At 48.0% G+C, this 21,667-nt stretch overlaps 1 protein-coding gene across 4 annotated transcripts in view; it reads right to left on the bottom strand.

Annotated features, from left to right (window-relative positions):
- LOC136578651 (transmembrane protein 176B-like) overlaps positions 1 to 21,667 on the bottom strand; it is a 62,324-nt gene that overhangs the window by 15,346 nt on the left and 25,311 nt on the right. For all 4 annotated transcript variants that reach the window (XM_066578852.1, XM_066578849.1, XM_066578846.1 and 1 more), the window contains 2 exons: positions 18,994 to 19,050; positions 18,129 to 18,362 (listed from right to left, as the gene is read on the bottom strand). In XM_066578852.1, coding sequence (XP_066434949.1) covers positions 18,129 to 18,362; positions 18,994 to 19,050 — 291 coding nt within the window. The remainder of the gene's footprint in view (positions 1 to 18,128; positions 18,363 to 18,993; positions 19,051 to 21,667) is intronic.

Raw genomic sequence — 21,667 nt, forward strand, 5'->3', positions numbered from 1 at the left:
CTCAAATGACCCCATTTTGAAAACTAGACCCCTTAACGAATTCATCTAGGGGTGTACTGCGCATTTTGACCCCACAGTATTTGAATGAATCTAAGCAAAGCAGAAGGAAAAAGTAACGATTTTCAATTTTTTTGGCAATTTTTTCAATTTAAAAACATTTTTTTTGTACAGTGCATATAGGAATGAAGACGTTCACCCCAAAATGGATACCCCCGTTTGTCCTGAGTTCAGAAACATACCCATTGTGGCCCTAATCTACTTATAGGACGCATGGCAAGGCCTATAAAGGACGGAACACCTGTTGGATTTTAGGGCACAACTGAATAAATTCCAGGCCCCATTGCTTATTTGTACAGAATAAAGATTGACTCCCTAAAAACTCCCCCCCCCGCACCCTTTTTGGCGTTCGCAAATCTTAGATAAAAGTAAAAATGTGAACTGTGTAGTATTTCCGAAGACAGGGGTAATTAAATTACGGAGGCTGGCTGGAATGGGCCCATGGGGCAATAAAACCGGGTATCCCCCCCCCCCTCCTCTCATGCTTTTTGGGGGTATTTCGTGACCTCAGTGGTGGGTATGGGGTGTAAAAAATGGCGTTCCGTGAGTCTCCGTAAGCTTGATGAGGTGCGGCGGTCTCACACAGAAGGCGCTCAACAAGGTGCTCCTGGAACTGCAGGAAGGCGAGCGTTCCCGGGGCTTCTTGTAAAATACGTATCACAGGTAGCTGTCTGAATAACGCCGGGCTCATGCGGCCATATGTGGAATCCACTTGCGGAGGCCCACAGCGGATCCCATCTGTGAGCCCGGCTGTGACCCTGCATACGGCTGCGTAATGTACTGCGCATAACTGCCTACTCACACAGGCGGTCATGCACAGTACACCTTTTTTTGTATTTTCCGCACCGTCGCTTAGCGATGACGGGGGTACCCGCAGCCCGTATACAACGTAGTTGCGTATGGGCTGCGGGTATATCCGTGACCATGGAGCACAATTGGCTCTACGTTGCAAATATCCGCAGTAAAATAGAACCTGCTGCGTTCTCTTTTCTGCGAGTGGATTACGCAATTCCGACCCGCTAATGTGAGCGGAATTGTGTAATCCAATGCGATTGATCTGCGTAATACCGTGGATCAGACGCATGCAGAATCCGTAATTCCTACGCGGTCATGTGAGACCGGCCTAAGGTAGATCGCTACCTTTTTATCACGTGACCGAGGACCGTTCAACGAGGCCACCCGTCACTGCTCCAGGCTCTCTGTGACCGTTGGTCACTGGGAGCAAGGAGATTTTAAATTTCCTGGGCTCCCCGACTGCTGCGCATGTGTCCGGCTTTTTGCCGGCAATCGCCTGTGCAGAATTCGGGAAGGTCCACGGAGGAAGATCGCGTCGGGGTTCAAATACGCAGGCCTCCGGTAAAAAGTTTCATCTCCTCTCACCGATCGCATCAGTGAGGGGAGATGAAACTTCAATTTTTTTTTTTTACTTTTACGTGATCGCCATTATTGGATAATGGCGAACACGTGACCAGGAACTGCTCACTGCGGACCCCCATTAAATCTCCATGCTCTTGGCTACGTTTTGTAGCCAGGAGCAGGGAGAATTTAAATTATCCTGGCAATCCACAGCTTTTGCGCATGCGCCCGCCATTTTGGCGACGGGCGCGTGTGCAGAAGCTGTGGTAAGGTCCGCGGATAAATCTGGGGGCCTTAGGTACGTACTTTCATCCTCCCTCATGGATATGATCCATGAGGGGAGATGAAACGTACGCTTTTTAAACTTTTAAAAACTTTTTTTTACTTTTTTTTTTTTTTACACTTTTTTTTCACTTTACATGATCACTGTCATCCATTGGATGACAGTGATCATGTGCCCGGTATAATCTCTCATTATACACATGGCAGCCAGGAGCAGAGGGATTTTAAATTTCCCGGGGCTCGAGCCCGTCTGTGCATACGCCCGATGTCAATCATCGGGCGCGCATGCGCAGACGGGGATTCGGGTCCCGGGACATCGGGACACCGCTGAGGACTGGGGGTGAGTATTTTCACCTCCCCTCATGGATCCGATCCATGAGGGGAGGTGAAACTGACTTTTTTAAAACTTTTTTTTAACTTTTTCGCGATCGCCGCTATCCATTGGATAACGACGATCGCGGTACCGGGGACCGCTCACCGCAGTCCCCGCTGACATCTCCTGCCTTCCGGCTACCTACAGGAGCCGGGAGCCAGGAGATTTTAAAACTCCCGCGCTGCGGGCCTTCTGCGCATGCGGCTGACGTAATGCCGCCTGGCGCGCATGCGCAGAAGACCGGCTTCGGGCCCCGGAGCGGCAGGAGAGCGGGGAGCAGCGTGCCGGACCTGGGTGAGTAATTTCAGCTGCTCCGATGGATCCGATCCATCAGAGCAGCTGAATCTTTAACTTTTGTGTACTTTTATTTACTTTTTTTGCGATCGGCGCCATCCATTGCATAGCGCCGATCGCAATGCCGGGGGGGTGTCCGAACAGCCCGGGATGACAGCTCCATGCTGTCAGCTACCTGCGGACACCGACAGCATGGAGCTGTCACATCCACAGCCCGAGGGGCATTATTCTCTGCAGGAAGCATGTTTTTACGTCCTCAGAGAATAAAGCCCACTTCGGGAGGACGTAAAAGCACTATGGGCTGGTCATTAAGGGGTTAAAAAAACAGTAATGTAGCTAAAAATGATGTAGAAGTAGTAGCCGTGAAAAGGAGTGGGGGTTGGAGGGGTCTGTAGGGGGGGCCCCAAGCTAAACTTTTGCACCCGGTCCCATGAGCCTCTAGCTACGCCCCTGCCCACTACAGACAATACCTCTTCTATTACAAAGCCAAGATTTAGGGAAACTACACACGGCATTCACGTCCTTTATATGGTCAGATTTACTATGGATTTCCCATAGCAAATTTGCAGCAAAGTCCAATTTAACCCATTAGTGACCAAACGTTTTTGTTTTTTCCTCGCCCCTTTTAAAAAATCGTAACTCCTTTATTTATCTATTGACATAGCTGTATGAGGGCTGTTTTTTTGCGGGGTGAGATGGATTTTAAAATGGTACTATTTAATGTAGGTGACCAAGGTCCAGTGTGGACCAAAACGCGTCCTTTTAACTTGACTCTGATATATAGACATTAAAAGAATAAATGCTTATCTTCATACACAAGCAGCATATTTTCCAATTTTTGCAATTATCTTATGAGGATTACCGGAGAGGACTGTGCGGTGGAGCTGCCTCTGGATAGGAAGATTCAGCCTGGATTGAAGTGGGTGCAATATTGAGCGCAGTGGTGAGCATACTATTTTTCTTTCTGCCTGATTACTATTTAATGTACCATATAATGTACTGAAAAACTTTTTAAAAATTCTAAGTGGCGAAAAATGGGAAAAAAATGAAATTTCGCCATCTTTCGGTGCGCCTTGTTTCTACGGTGCACAAACTGCACCAAAAATGATGTGATAACTTTATTCTATTGGTCAGTACGATTACTACGATACCAAACTTATATAGCATTTTTTTTGCTGTACTACTTTTTTTTTTCAACAAATATTTCATTTTTTTTCAATTATTCTCTGCCGCCATCTTCTGAGCGCAATAACTTTATTTTTCCGTCGATGTAGTTGTGCGATGGCTCATTTTGTGCGGGATGTCCTGTAGTTTCCGTTGGTACCATTTTGAAATACATAGGACTAGAGATGAGCGAACACCAAAATGTTCGGGTGCTCGTTATTCGGAACGAACTTCCCGCGATGCTCGAGGGTTCGTTTCGAACAACGAACCCCATTGAAGTCAATGGGCGACCAGAGCATTTTTGTATTTCGCCGATGCTCGCTAAGGTTTTCATGTGTGAAAATCTGGGCAATTCAACAAAGTGATGGGAACGACACAGCAACGGATAGGGCAGGCGAGGGGCTACATGTTGGGCTGCATCTCAAGTTCACAGGTCCCACTATTAAGCCACAATACCGGCAAGAGTGGGCCCCCCCCCCCCCCCCTCCCAACAACTTTTACTTCTGAAAAGCCCTCATTAGCAATGCATACCTTTGCTAAGCACCACACTACCTCCAACAAAGCACAATCACTGCCTGCATGACACTCCACTGACACTTCTCCTGGGTTACATGCTGCCCAACCGCCCCCCCTCCCCCCCACAGCGCACACCAAAGTGTCCCTGGGCAGCCTTCAGCTGCCCTCATGCCACACCACGCTCATGTCTATTTAGAATTGCGTCTGCCATGACGAGGGACCGCAGGCACACACTGCAGAGGTTGGCACGGCTAGGCAGCGACCCTCTTTAAAAGTGGCGGAGCGATAGCCCACAATGCTGTACAGAAGCAATGAGAAATAGAATCCTGTGCCACCGCCATCAGGAGCTGCACACGTGGGCATAGCAATGGGGAACCTATGTGCCACACACTATTCATTCTATCAAGGTGTCTGCATGCCCCAGTCAGACCGGGCTTTTTAATTCATAGACACAGGCAGGTACAACTCCCTATTGTGAAGTCCCTGTCGACCCACAGCATGGGTGGCTCCCTGGAACCCACCGGCGGTACACAGAAATATCCCATTGCATTGCCCAACACAGCTGAGGTAGTAATGTCGTGCTTAATGCAGGTGGGCTTCGGCCCACACTGCATGCCCCAGTCTGACTGGGGTTCTTTATAAGTGTACAGATGTAGTAAAAACTCTGTGTGCACCTACAGCATGGGTGGGTGCCAGGAAGCCACCGGCGGTACATAGAAATATCCCATTGCATTGCCCAACACAGCTGAGGTAGTAATGTTGTGCTTAACCCTTTCCAATCCAATTTATATATGGTTTTCCTAGGGGGCTTACTCTTTTTCTGCCGTTATACAACGGCGCTATATGCTGGCTAAAGCCAGTACTGCATGAGCTGACACGTAGGATAGGCTCCGACAGCAGAGAGGCTGGCAATATACAGTAAGAGAACCCCGACGGACGTCTACCAACAACGGAGCTGTACAGCCTTAAACCCTAATGTCTTCACAGGTCACACAGTGGACTGGAAAGGGTTAATGCAGGTGGGTTTCGGCCCACACTGCATGCCCCAGTCAGACTGGGTTTCTTTATAAGTGGAAACAGATGCATTTATAATTCCCTGTGGACCCACAGCATGGGTGGGTGCCAGGAAGCCACCGGCGGTACATAGAAATATCCCATTGCATTGCCCAACACAGCTGAGGTAGTAATGTCGTGCTTAATGCAGGTGGGCTTTGGCCCACACTGCATGCCCCAGTCAGACTGGGGTTCTTTAGAAGTGGACACATGTAGGTTAAACTCCCTGTGGACCCACTGCCTGGGTGGGTGCCAGGAAGCCACCGGCGGTACATAGAAATATCCCATTGCATTGCCCAACACAGCTGAGGTAGTAATGTCGTGCGTAATACAGGTGGGCTTCGGCCCACACTGCATGCCCCAGTCAGACTGGGGTTCTTTAGAAGTGTACAGATGTATTAAAAACTCCGTGTGCACCTACAGCATGGGTGGCTCCCTGGAACCCACCGGCGGTACATAAAAATATCCCATTGCATTGCCCAACACAGCTGAGGTAGTAATGTCGTGCTTAATGCAGGTGGGCTTCGGCCCACACTGCATGCCCCAGTCAGACTGGGGTTCTTTACAAGTGGACACATGTAGGTTAAACTCCCTGTGGACCCACTGCCTGGGTGGGTGCCAGGAAGCCACCGGCGGTACATAGAAATATCCCATTGCATTGCCCAACACAGCTGAGGTAGTAATGTCGTGCGTAATACAGGTGGGCTTCGGCCCACACTGCATGCCCCAGTCAGACTGGGGTTCTTTAGAAGTGTACAGATGTATTAAAAACTCCGTGTGCACCTACAGCATGGGTGGCTCCCTGGAACCCACCGGCGGTACATAAAAATATCCCATTGCATTGCCCAACACAGCTGAGGTAGTAATGTCGTGCTTAATGCAGGTGGGCTTCGGCCCACACTGCATGCCCCAGTCAGACTGGGGTTCTTTACAAGTGGACACATGTAGGTTAAACTCCCTGTGGACCCACTGCCTGGGTGGGTGCCAGGAAGCCACCGGCGGTACATAGAAATATCCCATTGCATTGCCCAACACAGCTGAGGTAGTAATGTCGTGCGTAATACAGGTGGGCTTCGGCCCACACTGCATGCCCCAGTCAGACTGGGGTTCTTTAGAAGTGTACAGATGTATTAAAAACTCCGTGTGCACCTACAGCATGGGTGGCTCCCTGGAACCCACCGGCGGTACATAAAAATATCCCATTGCATTGCCCAACACAGCTGAGGTAACGTCAGCTGTAATGCAGGTGGGCTAAAAATTAATTTGATTACACTGTAGGCGAGGGCCCACAAAAATTGCTGTATCAACAGTACTAATGTACATCCCAAAAATTGGCCATGGCCAGCCAAGAGGGCAGGTGAAACCCATTAATCGCTTTGGTTAATGTGGCTTAAGTGGTAACTAGGCCTGGAGGCAGCCCAGTGTAACGAAAAATTGGTTCAAGTTAAAGTTCCAATGCTTTTAAGCGCATTGAAACTTATAAAAATTGTTCAGAAAAATTATTTGAGTGAGCCTTGTGGCCCTAAGAAAAATTGCCCGTTCAGCGTGATTACGTGAGGTTTCAGGAGGAGGAGCAGGAGGAGGAGGAGGAGGAATATTAGACACAGATTGATGAAGCAGAAATGTCCCCGTTTTGGATGGTGAGAGAGAACGTAGCTTCCATCCGCGGGTGCAGCCTACGTATTGCTTACGTATCGCTGCTGTCCGCTGGTGGAGAACAGAAGTCTGGGGAAATCCAGCCTTTGTTCATCTTGATGAGTGTTAGCCTGTCAGCACTGTCGGTTGACAAGCGGCTATGCTTATCTGTGATGATTCCCCCAGCCGCACTAAACACCCTCTCCGACAAGACGCTAGCCGCAGGACAAGCAAGCACCTCCAGGGCATACAGCGCTAGTTCAGGCCACGTGTCCAGCTTCGACACCCAGTAGTTGTAGGGGGCAGAGGCGTCACCAAGGATGGTCGTGCGATCCGCTACGTACTCCCTCACCATCCTTTTACAGTGCTCCCGCCGACTCAGCCGTGACTGGGGAGCGGTGACACAGTCTTGGTGGGGAGCCATAAAGCTGGCCAGGCCCTTAAAGACTGTTGCACTGCCTGGGATGTACATGCTGCTCGATCTACGCACATCCCCTGCTACCTTGCCCTCGGTACTGCGCCTTCTGCCACTAGCGCTGTCGGCTGGGAATTTTACCATCAGCTTGTCCGCAAGGGTCCTGTGGTATAGCAACACTCTCGAACCCCTTTCCTCTTCGGGAATCAGAGTGGGCAGGTTCTCCTTATACCGTGGATCGAGCAGTGTGTACACCCAGTAATCCGTCGTGGCCAGAATGCGTGCAACGCGAGGGTCACGAGAAAGGCATCCTAACATGAAGTCAGCCATGTGTGCCAGGGTACCTGTACGCAACACATGGCTGTCTTCACTAGGAAGATCACTTTCAGGATCCTCCTCCTCCTCCTCAGGCCATACACGCTGAAAGGATGACAGGCAATCAGCCGGTGTACCGTCAGCAGCGGCCCAAGCTGTCTCTTCCCCCTCCTCCTCATCCTCCTCATGCTCCTCCTCCTCCTGTACGCGCTGAGAAATAGACAGGAGGGTGCCCTGACTATCCAGCGGCATACTGTCTTCCCCCGCCCCCGTTTCCGAGCGCAAAGCAGCTGCCTTTATGGTTTGCAGGGAATTTCTCAAGATGCATAGCAGAGGAATGGTGACGCTAATGATTGTAGCATCGCCGCTCACCACCTGGGTAGACTCCTCAAAATTACCAAGGACATGGCAGATGTCTGCCAACCAGGCCCACTCTTCTGAAAGGAATTGAGGAGGCTGACTCCCACTGCGCCGCCCATGTTGGAGTTGGTATTCGACTATAGCTCTACGCTGTTCATAGAGCCTGGCCAACATGTGGAGCGTAGAGTTCCACCGTGTGGGCACGTCGCACAGCAGTCGGTGCACTGGCAGCTTAAAGTGATGTTGCAGGGTGCGCAGGGTGGCAGCGTCCGTGTGGGACTTGCGAAAATGTGCACAGAGCCGGCGCGCCTTTACGAGCAGGTCTGACAAGCGTGGGTAGCTTTTCAGAAAGCGCTGAACCACCAAATTAAAGACGTGGGCCAGGCATGGCACGTGCGTGAGGCTGCCGAGCTGCAGAGCCGCCACCAGGTTACGGCCGTTGTCACACACGACCATGCCCGGTTGGAGGCTCAGCGGCGCAAGCCAGCGGTCGGTCTGCTGTGTCAGACCCTGCAGCAGTTCGTGGGCCGTGTGCCTCTTATCGCCTAAGCTGAGTAGTTTCAGCACGGCCTGCTGACGCTTGCCCACCGCTGTGCTGCCACACCGCGCGACACCGACTGCTGGCGACATGCTGCTGCTAACACATCTTGATTGCGAGACAGAGGAGGAGGAGGAGGAGGGTGCTTTAGTGGAGGAAGCATACACCTCCGCAGATACCACCACCGAGCTGGGGCCCGCAATTCTGGGGGTGGGTAGGACGTGAGCGGTCCCAGGCTCTGACTCTGTCCCAGCCTCCACTAAATTCACCCAATGTGCTGTCAGGGAGATGTAGTGGCCCTGCCCGCCTGTGCTTGTCCACGTGTCCGTAGTTAAGTGGACCGTGGCAGTAACCGCGTTGGTGAGGGCGCGTACAATGTTGCGGGAGACGTGGTCGTGCAGGGCTGGGACGGCACATCGGGAAAAGTAGTGGCGACTGGGAACTGAGTAGCGCGGGGCCGCCGCCTCCATGATACTTTTGAAGGACTCCGTTTCCACAACCCTATACGGCAGCATCTCAAGGCTGATGAATTTTGCTATGCGGACGGTTAACGTTTGAGCGTGCGGGTGCGTGGCGGCGTACTTGCGCTTGCGCTCCAACAGTTGCGCAAGCGACGGCTGGACGGTGCGCTGAACTACACTGCTGGATGGGGCCGAGGACAGCGGAGGTGAGGGTGTGGGTGCAGGCCAGGAGACGGTAGTGCCTGTGTCCTGAGAGGGGGGTTGCATCTCAGTGGCAGGTTGGGGCACAGGGGGAGAGGCAGGGGTGCAAACCGGAGGCGCTGAACGGCCTTCGTCCCACCTTGCGGGGTGCTTGGCCATCATATGTCTGCGCATGGTGGTGGTGGTGAGGCTGTTGGTGTTGGCTCCCCGGCTGAGCTTTGCGCGACAAAGGTTGCACACCACTGTTCGTCGGTCGTCAGGCGTCTCTGTGAAAAACTGCCAGACCTTAGAGCACCTCGGCCTCTGCAGGGTGGCATGGCGCGAGGGGGCGCTTTGGGAAACACTTGGTGGATTATTCGGTCTGGCCCTGCCTCTACCCCTGGCCACCGCACTGCCTCTTGCAACCTGCCCTGCTGATGCCCTTGACTCCCCCTCTGAAGACCTGTCCTCCTGAGTAAGCGTTGCACACCAGGTGGGGTCAGTCACCTCATCGTCCTGCTGCTCTTCCTCCGAATCCTCTGTGCGCTGCTCCCTGGGACTTACTGCCCTTACTACTACCTCACTGCAAGACAACTGTGTCTGATCGTCATCGTCCTCCTCACCCACAGAAAGTTGTTGAGACAGTTGGCGGAAGTCCCCAGCCTCTTCCCCCGGACCCCGGGAACTTTCGAATGGTTGGGCATCAGTGACGATAAACTCCTCTGGTGGGAGAGGAACCGCTGCTGCCCAATCTAAGCAGGGGCCCGAGAACAGTTCCTGGGAGTGTTCCCGCTCCTGAGCAGGTGTTATTGTAGTGGAGTGAGGAGGCTGGGAGGAAGGAGGAGCAGCAGACAGAGGATTCGGATTGGCAGCAGTGGACGGCGCAGAACTGCGGGTAGACGATAGGTTGCTTGAAGCACTTTCTGCCATCCAGGACAGGACCTGCTCACACTGCTCATTTTCTAATAACCGTCTCCCGCGTGGACCCATTAATTGGGCGATGAATGTGGGTACGCCAGAAACGTGCCTCTCTCCTAATCGAGCAGCAGTCGGCTGCGACACACCTGGATCAGGAGCTTGGCCTGTGCCCACACCCTGACTTGGCCCTCCGCGTCCTCGGCCGCGTCCACGTCCTCTAGGCCTACCCCTACCCCTCAGCATGCTGTATTACCAGTGATTTGATTTCACAGGCAGGAAATAAATTGGCGCAAGACTGCAGGCCAAATATAATTTTTTCCCTTTTTTGAAAACGAAAGGCCCCACTGCCTCTAGTGAATGAATAATCTAAGTTTAATAACTGTGCTGTTTTCCTGCTAATGTGTCACAGAATGTGAGGGTAGCAGAGTTATTAACTGTGGCAGAGCAGGTATTTTTTTTCCCAATTAAGGAAAGCAAATGGCGAAGCCAGGAGTAAAACGTAGCTGGGTGCGTATGATTTTTACAGGTTGCAGACGCAGCCGACACGTGTCCACCGGCGTTAGGACGGACAGAGGCAGGACAAATAGAATTATTTTCCGTTTTTTTGCACCAAAAGGCAGCACTGCGTATATTCTATGAACATCAGAAGTTTAATAACTGTGCTGTTTTCCTGCTAATGTGTCACAGAACGTGAGGGTAGCAGAGTTATTAACTGTGGCAGAGCAGGTATTTTTTTTCCCAATTAAGGAAAGCAAATGGCGAAGCCAGGAGTAAAACGTAGCTGGGTGCGTATGACTTTTACAGGTTGCAGACGCAGCCGACACGTGTCCACCGGCGTTAGGACGGACAGAGGCAGGACAAATAGAATTATTTTCCGTTTTTTTGCACCAAAAGGCAGCACTGCGTATATTCTATGAACATGAGAAGTTTAATAACTGTGCTGTTTTCCTGCTAATGTGTCACAGAATGTGAGGGTAGCAGAGTTATTAACTGTGGCAGAGCAGGTATTTTTTTTCCCAATTAAGGAAAGCAAATGGCGAAGCCAGGAGTAAAACGTAGCTGGGTGCGTATGATTTTTACAGGTTGCACACGCAGCCGACACGTGTCCACCGGCGTTAGGACGGACAGAGGCAGGACAAATAGAATTATTTTCCGTTTTCTTGCACCAAAAGGCAGCACTGCGTATATTCTATGAACATGAGAAGTTTAATAACTGTGCTGTTTTCCTGCTAATGTGTCACAGAACGTGAGGGTAGCAGAGTTATTAACTGTGGCAGAGCAGGTATTTTTTTTCCCAATTAAGGAAAGCAAATGGCGAAGCCAGGAGTAAAACGTAGCTGGGTGCGTATGATTTTTACAGGTTGCACACGCAGCCGACACGTGTCCACCGGCGTTAGGACGGACAGAGGCAGGACAAATAGAATTATTTTCCGTTTTCTTGCACCAAAAGGCAGCACTGCGTATATTCTATGAACATGAGAAGTTTAATAACTGTGCTGTTTTCCTGCTAATGTGTCACAGAACGTGAGGGTAGCAGAGTTATTAACTGTGGCAGAGCAGGTATTTTTTTTCCCAATTAAGGAAAGCAAATGGCGAAGCCAGGAGTAAAACGTAGCTGGGTGCGTATGATTTTTACAGGTTGCACACGCAGCCGACACGTGTCCACCGGCGTTAGGACGGACAGAGGCAGGACAAATAGAATTATTTTCCGTTTTCTTGCACCAAAAGGCAGCACTGCGTATATTCTATGAACATGAGAAGTTTAATAACTGTGCTGTTTTCCTGCTAATGTGTCACAGAACGTGAGGGTAGCAGAGTTATTAACTGTGGCAGAGCAGGTATTTTTTTTCCCAATTAAGGAAAGCAAATGGCGAAGCCAGGAGTAAAACGTAGCTGGGTGCGTATGATTTTTACAGGTTGCACACGCAGCCGACACATGTCCACCGGCGTTAGGACGGACAGAGGCAGGACAAATAGAATTATTTTCACTTGTTTTACAAGCAAAAGGCTGCGTATATTCTATGAATAATAACTGTGTTGTGGCCCTGCCTATACAATTCTTTCCCTGCAGTATCAATGGAGGGTGGAATGCTCTGCAGAGGCGATTTTGAGAAGCAAAAAAAAATGCAGCACAGCTAACAGCAGCCTGGACAGTACTGCACACGGATAAATATGGCCCTAGAAAGGACCGTTGAGGTTCTTGAAGGCTACACTCACTCCTAACACTCTCCCTGTCTATGCAGCACTTCTGTCCCTAATGCCAGGTGCAACGCTCTGCAGAGCCGATTTTGAGAAGAAAAAAAATGGCACTGCTAACAGCAGCCAACACACAGCTATCAGTGGCCCTAATAAGGACCTTTGGGGGGTCTTGAAGCCTACACTAACTACCAATTCTTTCCCTACAGCAGCTCCGGTACAAACAGCACTGTCCCTCAGCTAACTCACCAGGCATCTGAGCCGAACCGCGGGAGGGGCCGACTTTTATGTTCGGGTGACACCTGATCTTCCCAGCCACTCACAGCAGGGGGGTGGTATAGGGCTTGACCGTCACAGGGGGAAGTTGTAATGCCTTCCCTGTCTTTCAATTGGCCAAAAAAAGCGCGCTAACGTCTCAGGGAAGGAAGTGAAAGTAACCAGAACACCGCGTGGTACTCGTTACGAATAACGAACATCCCGAACACCCTAATATTCGCACGAATATCAAGCTCGGAAGAACACGTTCGCTCATCTCTACATAGGACCTTTTAATTGCTTTTTATTGTAATTTTTCTTAAAGACAGGGTGACCAAAAAAGCGCATTTCTGGCGTTCTCTCTTTTTTTTCAGCTGACGATCACCATGTGGGGTAAATAATGCGTTACTCTGATAGATCGGACTTTTACAGATGCAGCAAAACCAAATATGTATAATTTAGATTTTTTTTTATAATTATGCAAAAGGGTTTTTTTTTTTAACTTGTATTCCTTTTTTTTTTATAATTCTTAAAACTTTATTGATCTTATTTTTACTTTTTTTTTAGTCCCACGGGGGACCACAACATGCTGTACTTTGATCGCTCCTGCAGTATGATGTAATGCTATAGCATCACATCATACTGCGATCTGACGGGGCTAGTTTGAAGGCCCCCGGCTGCCATGACACCTGCACAGCTCCCTGCGATCTCATCGCAGGGAGCCATATGGGATCCCCGAACATCGGTTGCTGAATTTAAAGGGGGTTTCACTGAGGCAAGAATAGTCCAAAAAGTATATGTGTTAAAGCTTTCACTGATTTTAACTATAAAACGTAACTTTTAATAATATTAATAAAATTGAATCAAGACTCACAAACAAACATCTCATGCTAAAAAAATGTAGAAAGAGCTTCTCACTCGATCTTTTGAGTAGCAGAGTCAGAATTTATGTGCATTATGCCTCCACTTTAATAAACAGCTCCAATTGTGTTTAGTGTCACTGTGATTTATCAAAGAACAGTTAATTCGGTTTTGCACCTCCCTGAGGCGAAGGGACAGTGCCTGTCCAATCGACTCACAAAGAATGAGATTTTAGTCTCAAAATATAGATAGGTCCTGTTCCGATGCGTTCACTCACAAACGAGCTCCACAGGGACCTAGATACGTCTAAATATACCTCTCATCTCGATGCACGAAAGAAAAAGTTTGCTTTTTGTAACACCATTTGATTGAGCTTCTCATACACCTCTGATTTATAATACATAGTGTGGGGTGCAAAATCAATAGCAGGTAAATATTGAATTCCCCTGTCAATTTCTTATATCAATTATAAGGTCATCTTAGATATCCTTGGACCTAAAGAAGTATACACTTCCAGCTTCCTAAAATTCCCAAGGGGTCTTACATCCAACACTACTTATTCAGGTGGCTTCTGCTCTTTATCATTCAAAATGTTAAGTGCCTGTACTTTGGAAGCAACTTAAAGGGGTTGTCCCGCGCCAAAACGTTTTTTTTTTTTGTTCAATAGGCACCCCGTTCGGCGCGAGACAAACCCAATGCATGTGTTAAAAAAAAAAACGTTTAGTACTTACCCGAATCCCCGCGCTGCGGCGACTTCGTCCTTACCTTAGCAAGATGGCCGCCGGGATCTTCACCCACGATGCACCGCGGGTCTTCTTCCATGGTGCACCGTGGGCTTTGTGTGGTCCATTGCCGATTCCAGCCTCCTGATTGGCTGGAATCGGCACACGTGACGGGGCGGAGCTACGCGATGACGCGTAGAAGGAGCGGAGCCAGAACTCCGCTCGTGCCGAGACCCAAGAGAAGGGAGAAGACCCTTCTGCGCAAGCGCGTCTAATCGGGAGATTAGACGCTGAAATTAGACGGCACCATGGAGACGGGGACGCCAGCAACGGAGCAGGTAAGTGAATAACTTCTGTATGGCTCATATTTAATGCACGATGTATATTACAAAGTGCATTAATATGGCCATACAGAAGTGCTTACCCCCACTTGCTTTCTCGGGACAACCCCTTTAATTTTCTGGCAGTACTCCAGCTCTCATCCACAACTTATTCTTACATAATTGTTGGAGATTACTGCTCTGGCTATCCTCCACTTTTAGATTTCTCCATAGATATCTGAGAATTTTCTATCTTCTTTTTTCTTTTTTCCCCCTCTTGATTTCTTCCTCCCCCTTAAATTCTTTAGGGCCTATGCTAGGACTTTCGCTATGCGACCTGATAAATAGCCTGATCAATAAATAGTAGAGGAAAAGGGCAAATAAAATAAAATAAATAGCCAAGCATGGTGGAGCGATAGACTGACAGCCTTGATGGTAGGCTGCCAGTGTCAAATGAGCTGCTTCCACTGCAGCTTCTTATATAGGGATTACTGTAGCCCTCCCTCGAAGGGTGCGTGTGGGAAGTAACCAATCAATGCGGATGTTGGTCAGAGGGAACCACATTCTAGAGGTGTCAGAAAGATTGCCATGGTAACAGGGAAAACTCCCTAGAATACTCCATGGCTACTGAGTGATAGACCATTTCTTTTATCACTGTCAGGTATGTATTAGAGCTCCCGGCTATGTTGTGTCCCATATCACAGTCCGATTGCCTCTCACATCTTATCTCAGCGCGGAGGAGATCACGCTATTGGTAGCGTTCTACCTATCCGGGGGTGTGGTTAAAGTGCTGTCCTGCGCTCATATGTTCTGCGTTCCGGTGTCTGGAGCACAGCGTTCGATGATGTAATCACGTCAGGAACGCTGGGCATGCGCCTTGTGATAGCGTTCCAGACAGGGGCGTGGCTGAAGTGCCATACTACATTGACGTATGTTGTGTTCCACTATCTGGAGCGCAGGGTTAGATGACATCATTACGTCAGGACAATTGGGCATGTGCTCTAGTGTCTCAATTGCTCTCTTTATTGTAGATAGACCATAGCACTTTAAAGGGGTTGTCCCGCACCGAAAGGTTTTTTTTTTTTTTTCATAGACCCCCCGTTCAGCGCGGGACAAACCCAAGGGACGTGATAAAAAAAAAAAAAATTTTACTTACCCGAATCCCGTCTCTGCAGCTTCTTTCTTCTTTGCAGCCAAGATGGCCGCCGGGATCTTCACCCACGATGCACCGCGGGTCTTCTCCCATGGTGCACCGTGGGCTCTGTGCGGTCCATTGCCGATTCCAGCCTCCTGATTGGCTGGAATCGGCACAAGTGACGGGGCGGAGCTACGTGATGACGCGTAGAAGGGGGCGGAGCCAGAACACCGCTCGTGCCGAGACCGAAGAGAAGGGAGAAGACCCTTCTGCGCAAGCGCGTCTAATCGGGAGATTAGACGCTGAAATTAGACGGCACCATGGAGACGGGGACGCCAGCAACGGAACAGGTAAGTGAATAACTTCTGTATGGCTCATATTTAATGCACGATGTATATTACAAAGTGCATTAATATGGCCATACAGAAGTGCTGAACCCCACTTGCTGCCGCGGGACAACCCCTTTAAGCTAATACGGCATTGTCAATGCCGGATTTTGACACGTGCACTTTATTTACTGCATCTCAATTCTCCCCAACATCAGCAGCGCTCAATTTATTAAAATTGGTGCCTGCGTGGTATGTTAGGATATAGATAATAAGCTGCATAAGTAATTTTTGACATGTACAGACTATTTAATAATCATGTTAGTCACCTAGATATAGATAGACACTTGATGATATTGGTAAGTATATAATGAAATATCCATTCACAAGTCTTGATGTAACAGTTGAATGGACTGTGATAAGTTCCCCTGTAAGGCTTGAGGGACAGTTACGGGGGAAAGCCTTATGGAATCTGGGAGCTTTAGGTACAGGATGGATGGATGATATGTCACCTTCTATGGAGCCTCATGGAATCTGGGAGCTTTATGTACATGATGGATGGATGATATGTCACCCTCTATGGAAGAGGTTTTCTGGTTAACCAAGATATGTTACAAAGGTCATTACTGGGTCAGATGAGATGGCAGAGAGTGAGTTCTGCCCAGTGATGGACTGGTTGGCAGCAGCAAATGATTGGCTGAAGCAAAAAGGCGGGAAATGCCTGTGGTTGTCAGGCAGAATCTGGTGGCCTGACAGTGGCTGGTGATTGGTCCAGAGGAACAAGCTGAGAGGAGCAGCAGTGAAATATGGAGGTGCAGAGGTGTGGGCCATCATCATCTGGAAAGGAAGCAGCATCCCGCCCTCCCTCCCTTAGGTTTGCCGCCCGCATTAGGCGGGTGGGCAGGTAAACTTGGGGAGAGTTTGGTGGTGGTAAACTTGTGTCTGTAAGACAGAGTTTACATGAACCGTTATGGTTATTGATTGGTTAATAAACTTGGGCCTGTAAAACAGAGTTTACAGGAAGTGTTATGGTTATTATTGGTTATGTTTCTCCCCAAATGTTTGTAACCCCGTTAATAAACCCCGCCGCCTTCTTTATCCAATATTGGTGTCTGTGTCGGTTATTTATAAGAGTTTGGTAAGGTTTTAATAAAGCGTAAGATTCATTCTCATGAGAGCGTTTTACACGCGCATTTCATGCTTGCCAGTAGCACCTGCTCCATCTTTTTGCATTTTCTGCAGCAAAGGGTTCAAAGAAGTCTATGGGAGGGGCGCAAATACACAAGAAGGGTCGACACTGCGCAAAACGTGGGGAAAATAACAAATCTGGACCTCATTAGGCCCAAATAGCCATTTGTTTCATGGAAAAGGAAAATGCGAATTGGCCCTGCGAGTGCAAAAAGTACAGTAATACACGCAAACATGCGCACAAGTGTTCCTTAATCAGCCTCTTTCATTCACAAATACATTGTGCTTTTGCAAGTGTTTTTGTGCAAACGCTCGTGTGAAGCCACCCTAAGGGTGTGAATTGTAGAATGTGGAACGGGCGACCGCCTCTGCATTCCGCAGCAAATACCGCCCATAACATGGAATGCAACAGTGAGTCTTCATGCACACAAGTGGAAACCAACTGCAGTTTCCGCTTACGGATAAATAAAAAAATTGCAGCATGCACCATTTTCCTGCGGATTCTGCATGTACGGTCAATGGAAGCTGTCACTCTCCCCCCCCCCCCCCCCACAGCTGTCCCGCACAAAAAGCAGGAGTTAAAGAAAAAATCTGTACTGCGCATGTGTGACGACGAGCCGTGCCGACCATCCACAGTATAGAAAGAAGAAAACGAAAGCAGGTATGCACAGACACCAGTGCTGCTAGGGCCAGATTGCGCATGCGGAATCCGACCCGCCGGTGTGCATTCGGCCTAAGGCTGATAGGTTGCGTGGATATAAATTAGTGGCCTTGAAAATTGTATGTGGCTTTGGGGTAACATATTCCCGGTTATGTAATCTGCCCGTGTGCATTGGGCCTTAACGATCGAAGGCCTCCAGCATATCTCCCATGTGTGCGAGTTGCACTTGAGGTGCTTGGGTGCAACTTGCATCGGACAGCATACGGACACTTGTACATGTGATGTCCGATTTATGCACAGGCTGTGATACCAACAGGAATAGGACATGCGTGAAAAAACATTGATGTACATAGCCTCATAGGCTATAATGGGGCTGCATGCTGTCCGTGCATTGACAGGAAATATTTTATCTTTTTTATAACTTTTGGGTATGAAATTCTGAATGCAAATAAAGATATCTAACAAAACCAGTTTCACAAATCTTCTTACATTTACCAGAAGACATACCGGTATTATGGCAATACTCGAATCAGAAATAAGCGCTAACCTGGTATTTTTGCAATCCTTCTTTGCATTGCCTCATGTTGTAGTCACGGTCATTATAGTAATATCTTGGAGGCGCTGCCGTTCCGTAATAATTCCGTTGATTACGAAGATTAGTGCAGATATCTTCATCGTATTCATTATACCATCTGAGTCGGTCAATATCACCAGCTGTTATGACCAAGCCCCCAATAGACACACCAAAGTTGACCACTAGGGAAATGAAGGCAAGTGCCATCTATGTGGATAGAGGGGAAAAGACAAAACAGCAGGCATTATAAAATGTACAATAAGTTAGAGATAGGCTAACTGATGCATTGTGGAGACCTCAACTAAAGTCACTAAACTAGAGGCTTCTTCTTTCTATTTTTGCTTGTCAAATTTTGAGAAGTTAAAGGGGTTTTCAAAATGATTTATTTTTAAGCTGAGCGTGTAAAAAAATAATAAGATAGCCTCTACACACCAGTCTCGGGAATCTGCAGCTCCAACACCAGCTCTCCATTTACTCCACCAGCTCTGTTGCAGAGTCAGCCGGTCAACGAAATGTCATAGGCTGCTGCAGCCAATCACAGATGTTAGCAGTTGACCACTGAGTCTGTAATTAGCTGTAGCAGCCTGTGACTTTCCAGCAACAGGTTGACTATCACTTATAAACAGAGTGTTGATGGGAAGAACGGAGGTGCCACGTAAGACTATCAAGGACCCAGGACGGGTGCGTATAGAATATTATTAGTTTGTTGTTTTTTTTAACATGGGCAGCTTTTAGCAAAGAAAAATAAATCTTGCAAAGCCCCTTTAAAGGTGTTCTTGAGTAGTAATGTGGCACCAACTACTTGAAATCTAGTTAGTACAGAAAGTCCAGTACTTACCCAGCATGCTTTGGGAAACTTGTAGGCCACAAGATTCAGTATTCCAGATACAATGAACTATGAAGAAACAAGCAACAGGTAAGATGAGATCTAATGAGTTTTTCAGGGTGGAAATGTATTGAAAATGTGAAGGATGAAAATAAAAAATAAGCTAATAAATTGCAGAATCTTTCATTTGGCAGAGTTGATGGTTTATAAATCCAGCAGTGACTACATCCATATGAGCAGTATATATAGTTGTAAATCTGTTACCCATGTTATGTATATTCGAATGTTGGATTTATTAGTTCACTGATGGCATATTATGGTAGTTAAATTGGAAGCTCTTGCAAGCAGGGTCCTCACTCCTCTTATTTGGGTTCTTAGGGTGTATTTACACTAGAAATATTCCCACAGAGTTCCAACCAATTGTGATATGGCCGTAACTCGCATGGGAAAAGAACCCAGTCATTTGAATAGGTTCATGAACACCAGTGATTTTTCACTTGGACGTACAGTCCATGTTTGAAAAATCGTGGAACATCCATCCTATTCTTGTGCGACTCCATGTGCTGCAAGTTTTGCATGAGAATCTTGGGTGCAACTTGCATCACTCGTGTAAGTACACCCTAAATTAGTTTATTACTCTGTAATGCCCGATTTTGTTTGTACACACATGTACCCTTTGCATTGTAAAGTGCTGTGGAACATGTAGGCACTATAAAAAAGATTATTATTTTTACTATTGGTTAATACGGTAGTAGCCATTAAAGATGAAGTCAGTAGATGAATGGGTCTGAAATTTCTCACGAAGGACGCCTGCACACGGGCAGATTTGCATTGAAGAATCCAGAGCGGGCGTCCGCTTCCAGATTCCGCAACATTGAAGTCAATAGAAGCCGTGCGCTCCGTGGCCCTTCCTCAATTGACATTGCGGAAAGGTTGCGGATTCCGCATCATCGGTAGGTGATGACGCAGGAGAAGTAGTAGTTTTAAAAGAAAATCTGACGGCGAGCCATGCGGACCATCCGCAGTACAGTGAAGAGAAAAAGAAAGCAGGTACGTACGAATGACGCTGCTGCCAGGGCTGGCAGTTTATTTTTTGGAACTAGGGCCTAGCAACAGTTTATTTAGACCTTAGAGAAAAGATATGCTAGCAACAGTTTATTTTTTGGAACTAGGGCCTCTTCCACACGGGCTACAAAATCTCGCTACAAGATCATTGCTACAAAACACATGTATGTGAAGCCTAGGCTTTCCAATGGGTTCTTTCACATGTTCGATGTTTTATAGCCTGAAAGAATCCATTGGAAACCACGGGCTTCACATACATGCGTTTTGTAGCGATGATTTTGTAGTCCGTGTGCAAGCAGCCTAAAGACATTTCACATGAAGATATTTCCTGTCCATATGTTCTATTACAACATATGGATGTCATAGATGAAGGTCCATAAAAGCAACTGCTGCTACAGCACACTTGTGTCATTCATGTATTACATCTTAAGGTCTGGCTAGAGATGGCTTCCCCCTGCAAAGTCAGCTGTTTGATGTTGGTATCTGGACACATTGCAATCTGGAAACAGTTTGTCTGATAGGAAAAACCCTTAAAGCCTCTTTCACACGGGCGACATGATATGGACGCGAGAAAATGGCAGTGATATCGCATTGGTGGACTGTGCGTTATCACTGTGGTTTCTCGCAGCAACACTACAATTTTGTGGCGCTACAAAGTCGCAAGTGTTGCTATAAAGTCGTGCAAGTTTGTAGGACCACTTGCGAGGATTTTCAGGGGGGGAACTTGAAATGTAAGCCCTACCCTGAAAATAAGCCTTAGCTGCAGAAAAAAAAAAAGAATACATCACCTCTCCACGCTGTCAGCTCCACTACATTTTCTCCCCAGTCCCGGAACTGGTCTTCATCATCTCTTCAGGCCGGGAATTGGAAAATCCCCACATCCAAGAAGCACTGCCACTGATTTGGTTGAGCATCACAGCACTCAGCCAATCAGAGCCAGTGCTTGATGAACCAGTCTCAGCTATTCATTGTCTGTGATTGTTTCATCGAGTGCTGGCTCTGATTGGCTGAGCATTACAGCACTCAGCCAATCAGTGGCAGTTTTTCCTGGAGGTGGGTATTTTCTAATCCCCAGCCAGAAGAGATGCTGAAGACAAGTGCCAGCGACCGGGGAGAAGACAGGCCGGAGCCAGACAGAGCTTCTTAGGTGATGTATGTGTTTTTTTCTGCAGCTAGGGCTTAATTTAGGGCTTTGATAGTAGAATTTCCTACTGTCAAAGTTGCATTGGACTGTACGAAAACCGTTTTTTCGTGTGATGCGATGCAACAGAAAGGAAGGCTTCATAGGTAAACATGGGCTATAAAGCCTCACAAGTCGCATGCATATCGCGAAACCCTCAAGGTTTTTGACTCGCAATGTAGCATGCTATAAAACATTGCAAATGTGAAGGAACCCATAGGAAAGCATGGGCTTCACATACATGGGATTTGTAGCATTGTCGCATCATGAGAAAATCGCGCGACTTTGCAGCCTGTGTGAACGAGACCCAAAAGAGTTGATATTGATATAAAATTTGGCTGAGCACAACCGTGGAGGTAAGTATATACCATAGTACAACTTTGTGAATGAGACCTTAGAGAAAAGATATTTTAGCAACAGTTTATTTTTTGGAAATAAGGC

The sequence above is a fragment of the Eleutherodactylus coqui genome, chromosome 1 (assembly GCF_035609145.1).
Source record: "Eleutherodactylus coqui strain aEleCoq1 chromosome 1, aEleCoq1.hap1, whole genome shotgun sequence".
In the NCBI taxonomy this organism is placed as follows: Eukaryota; Metazoa; Chordata; class Amphibia; order Anura; family Eleutherodactylidae; genus Eleutherodactylus; species Eleutherodactylus coqui.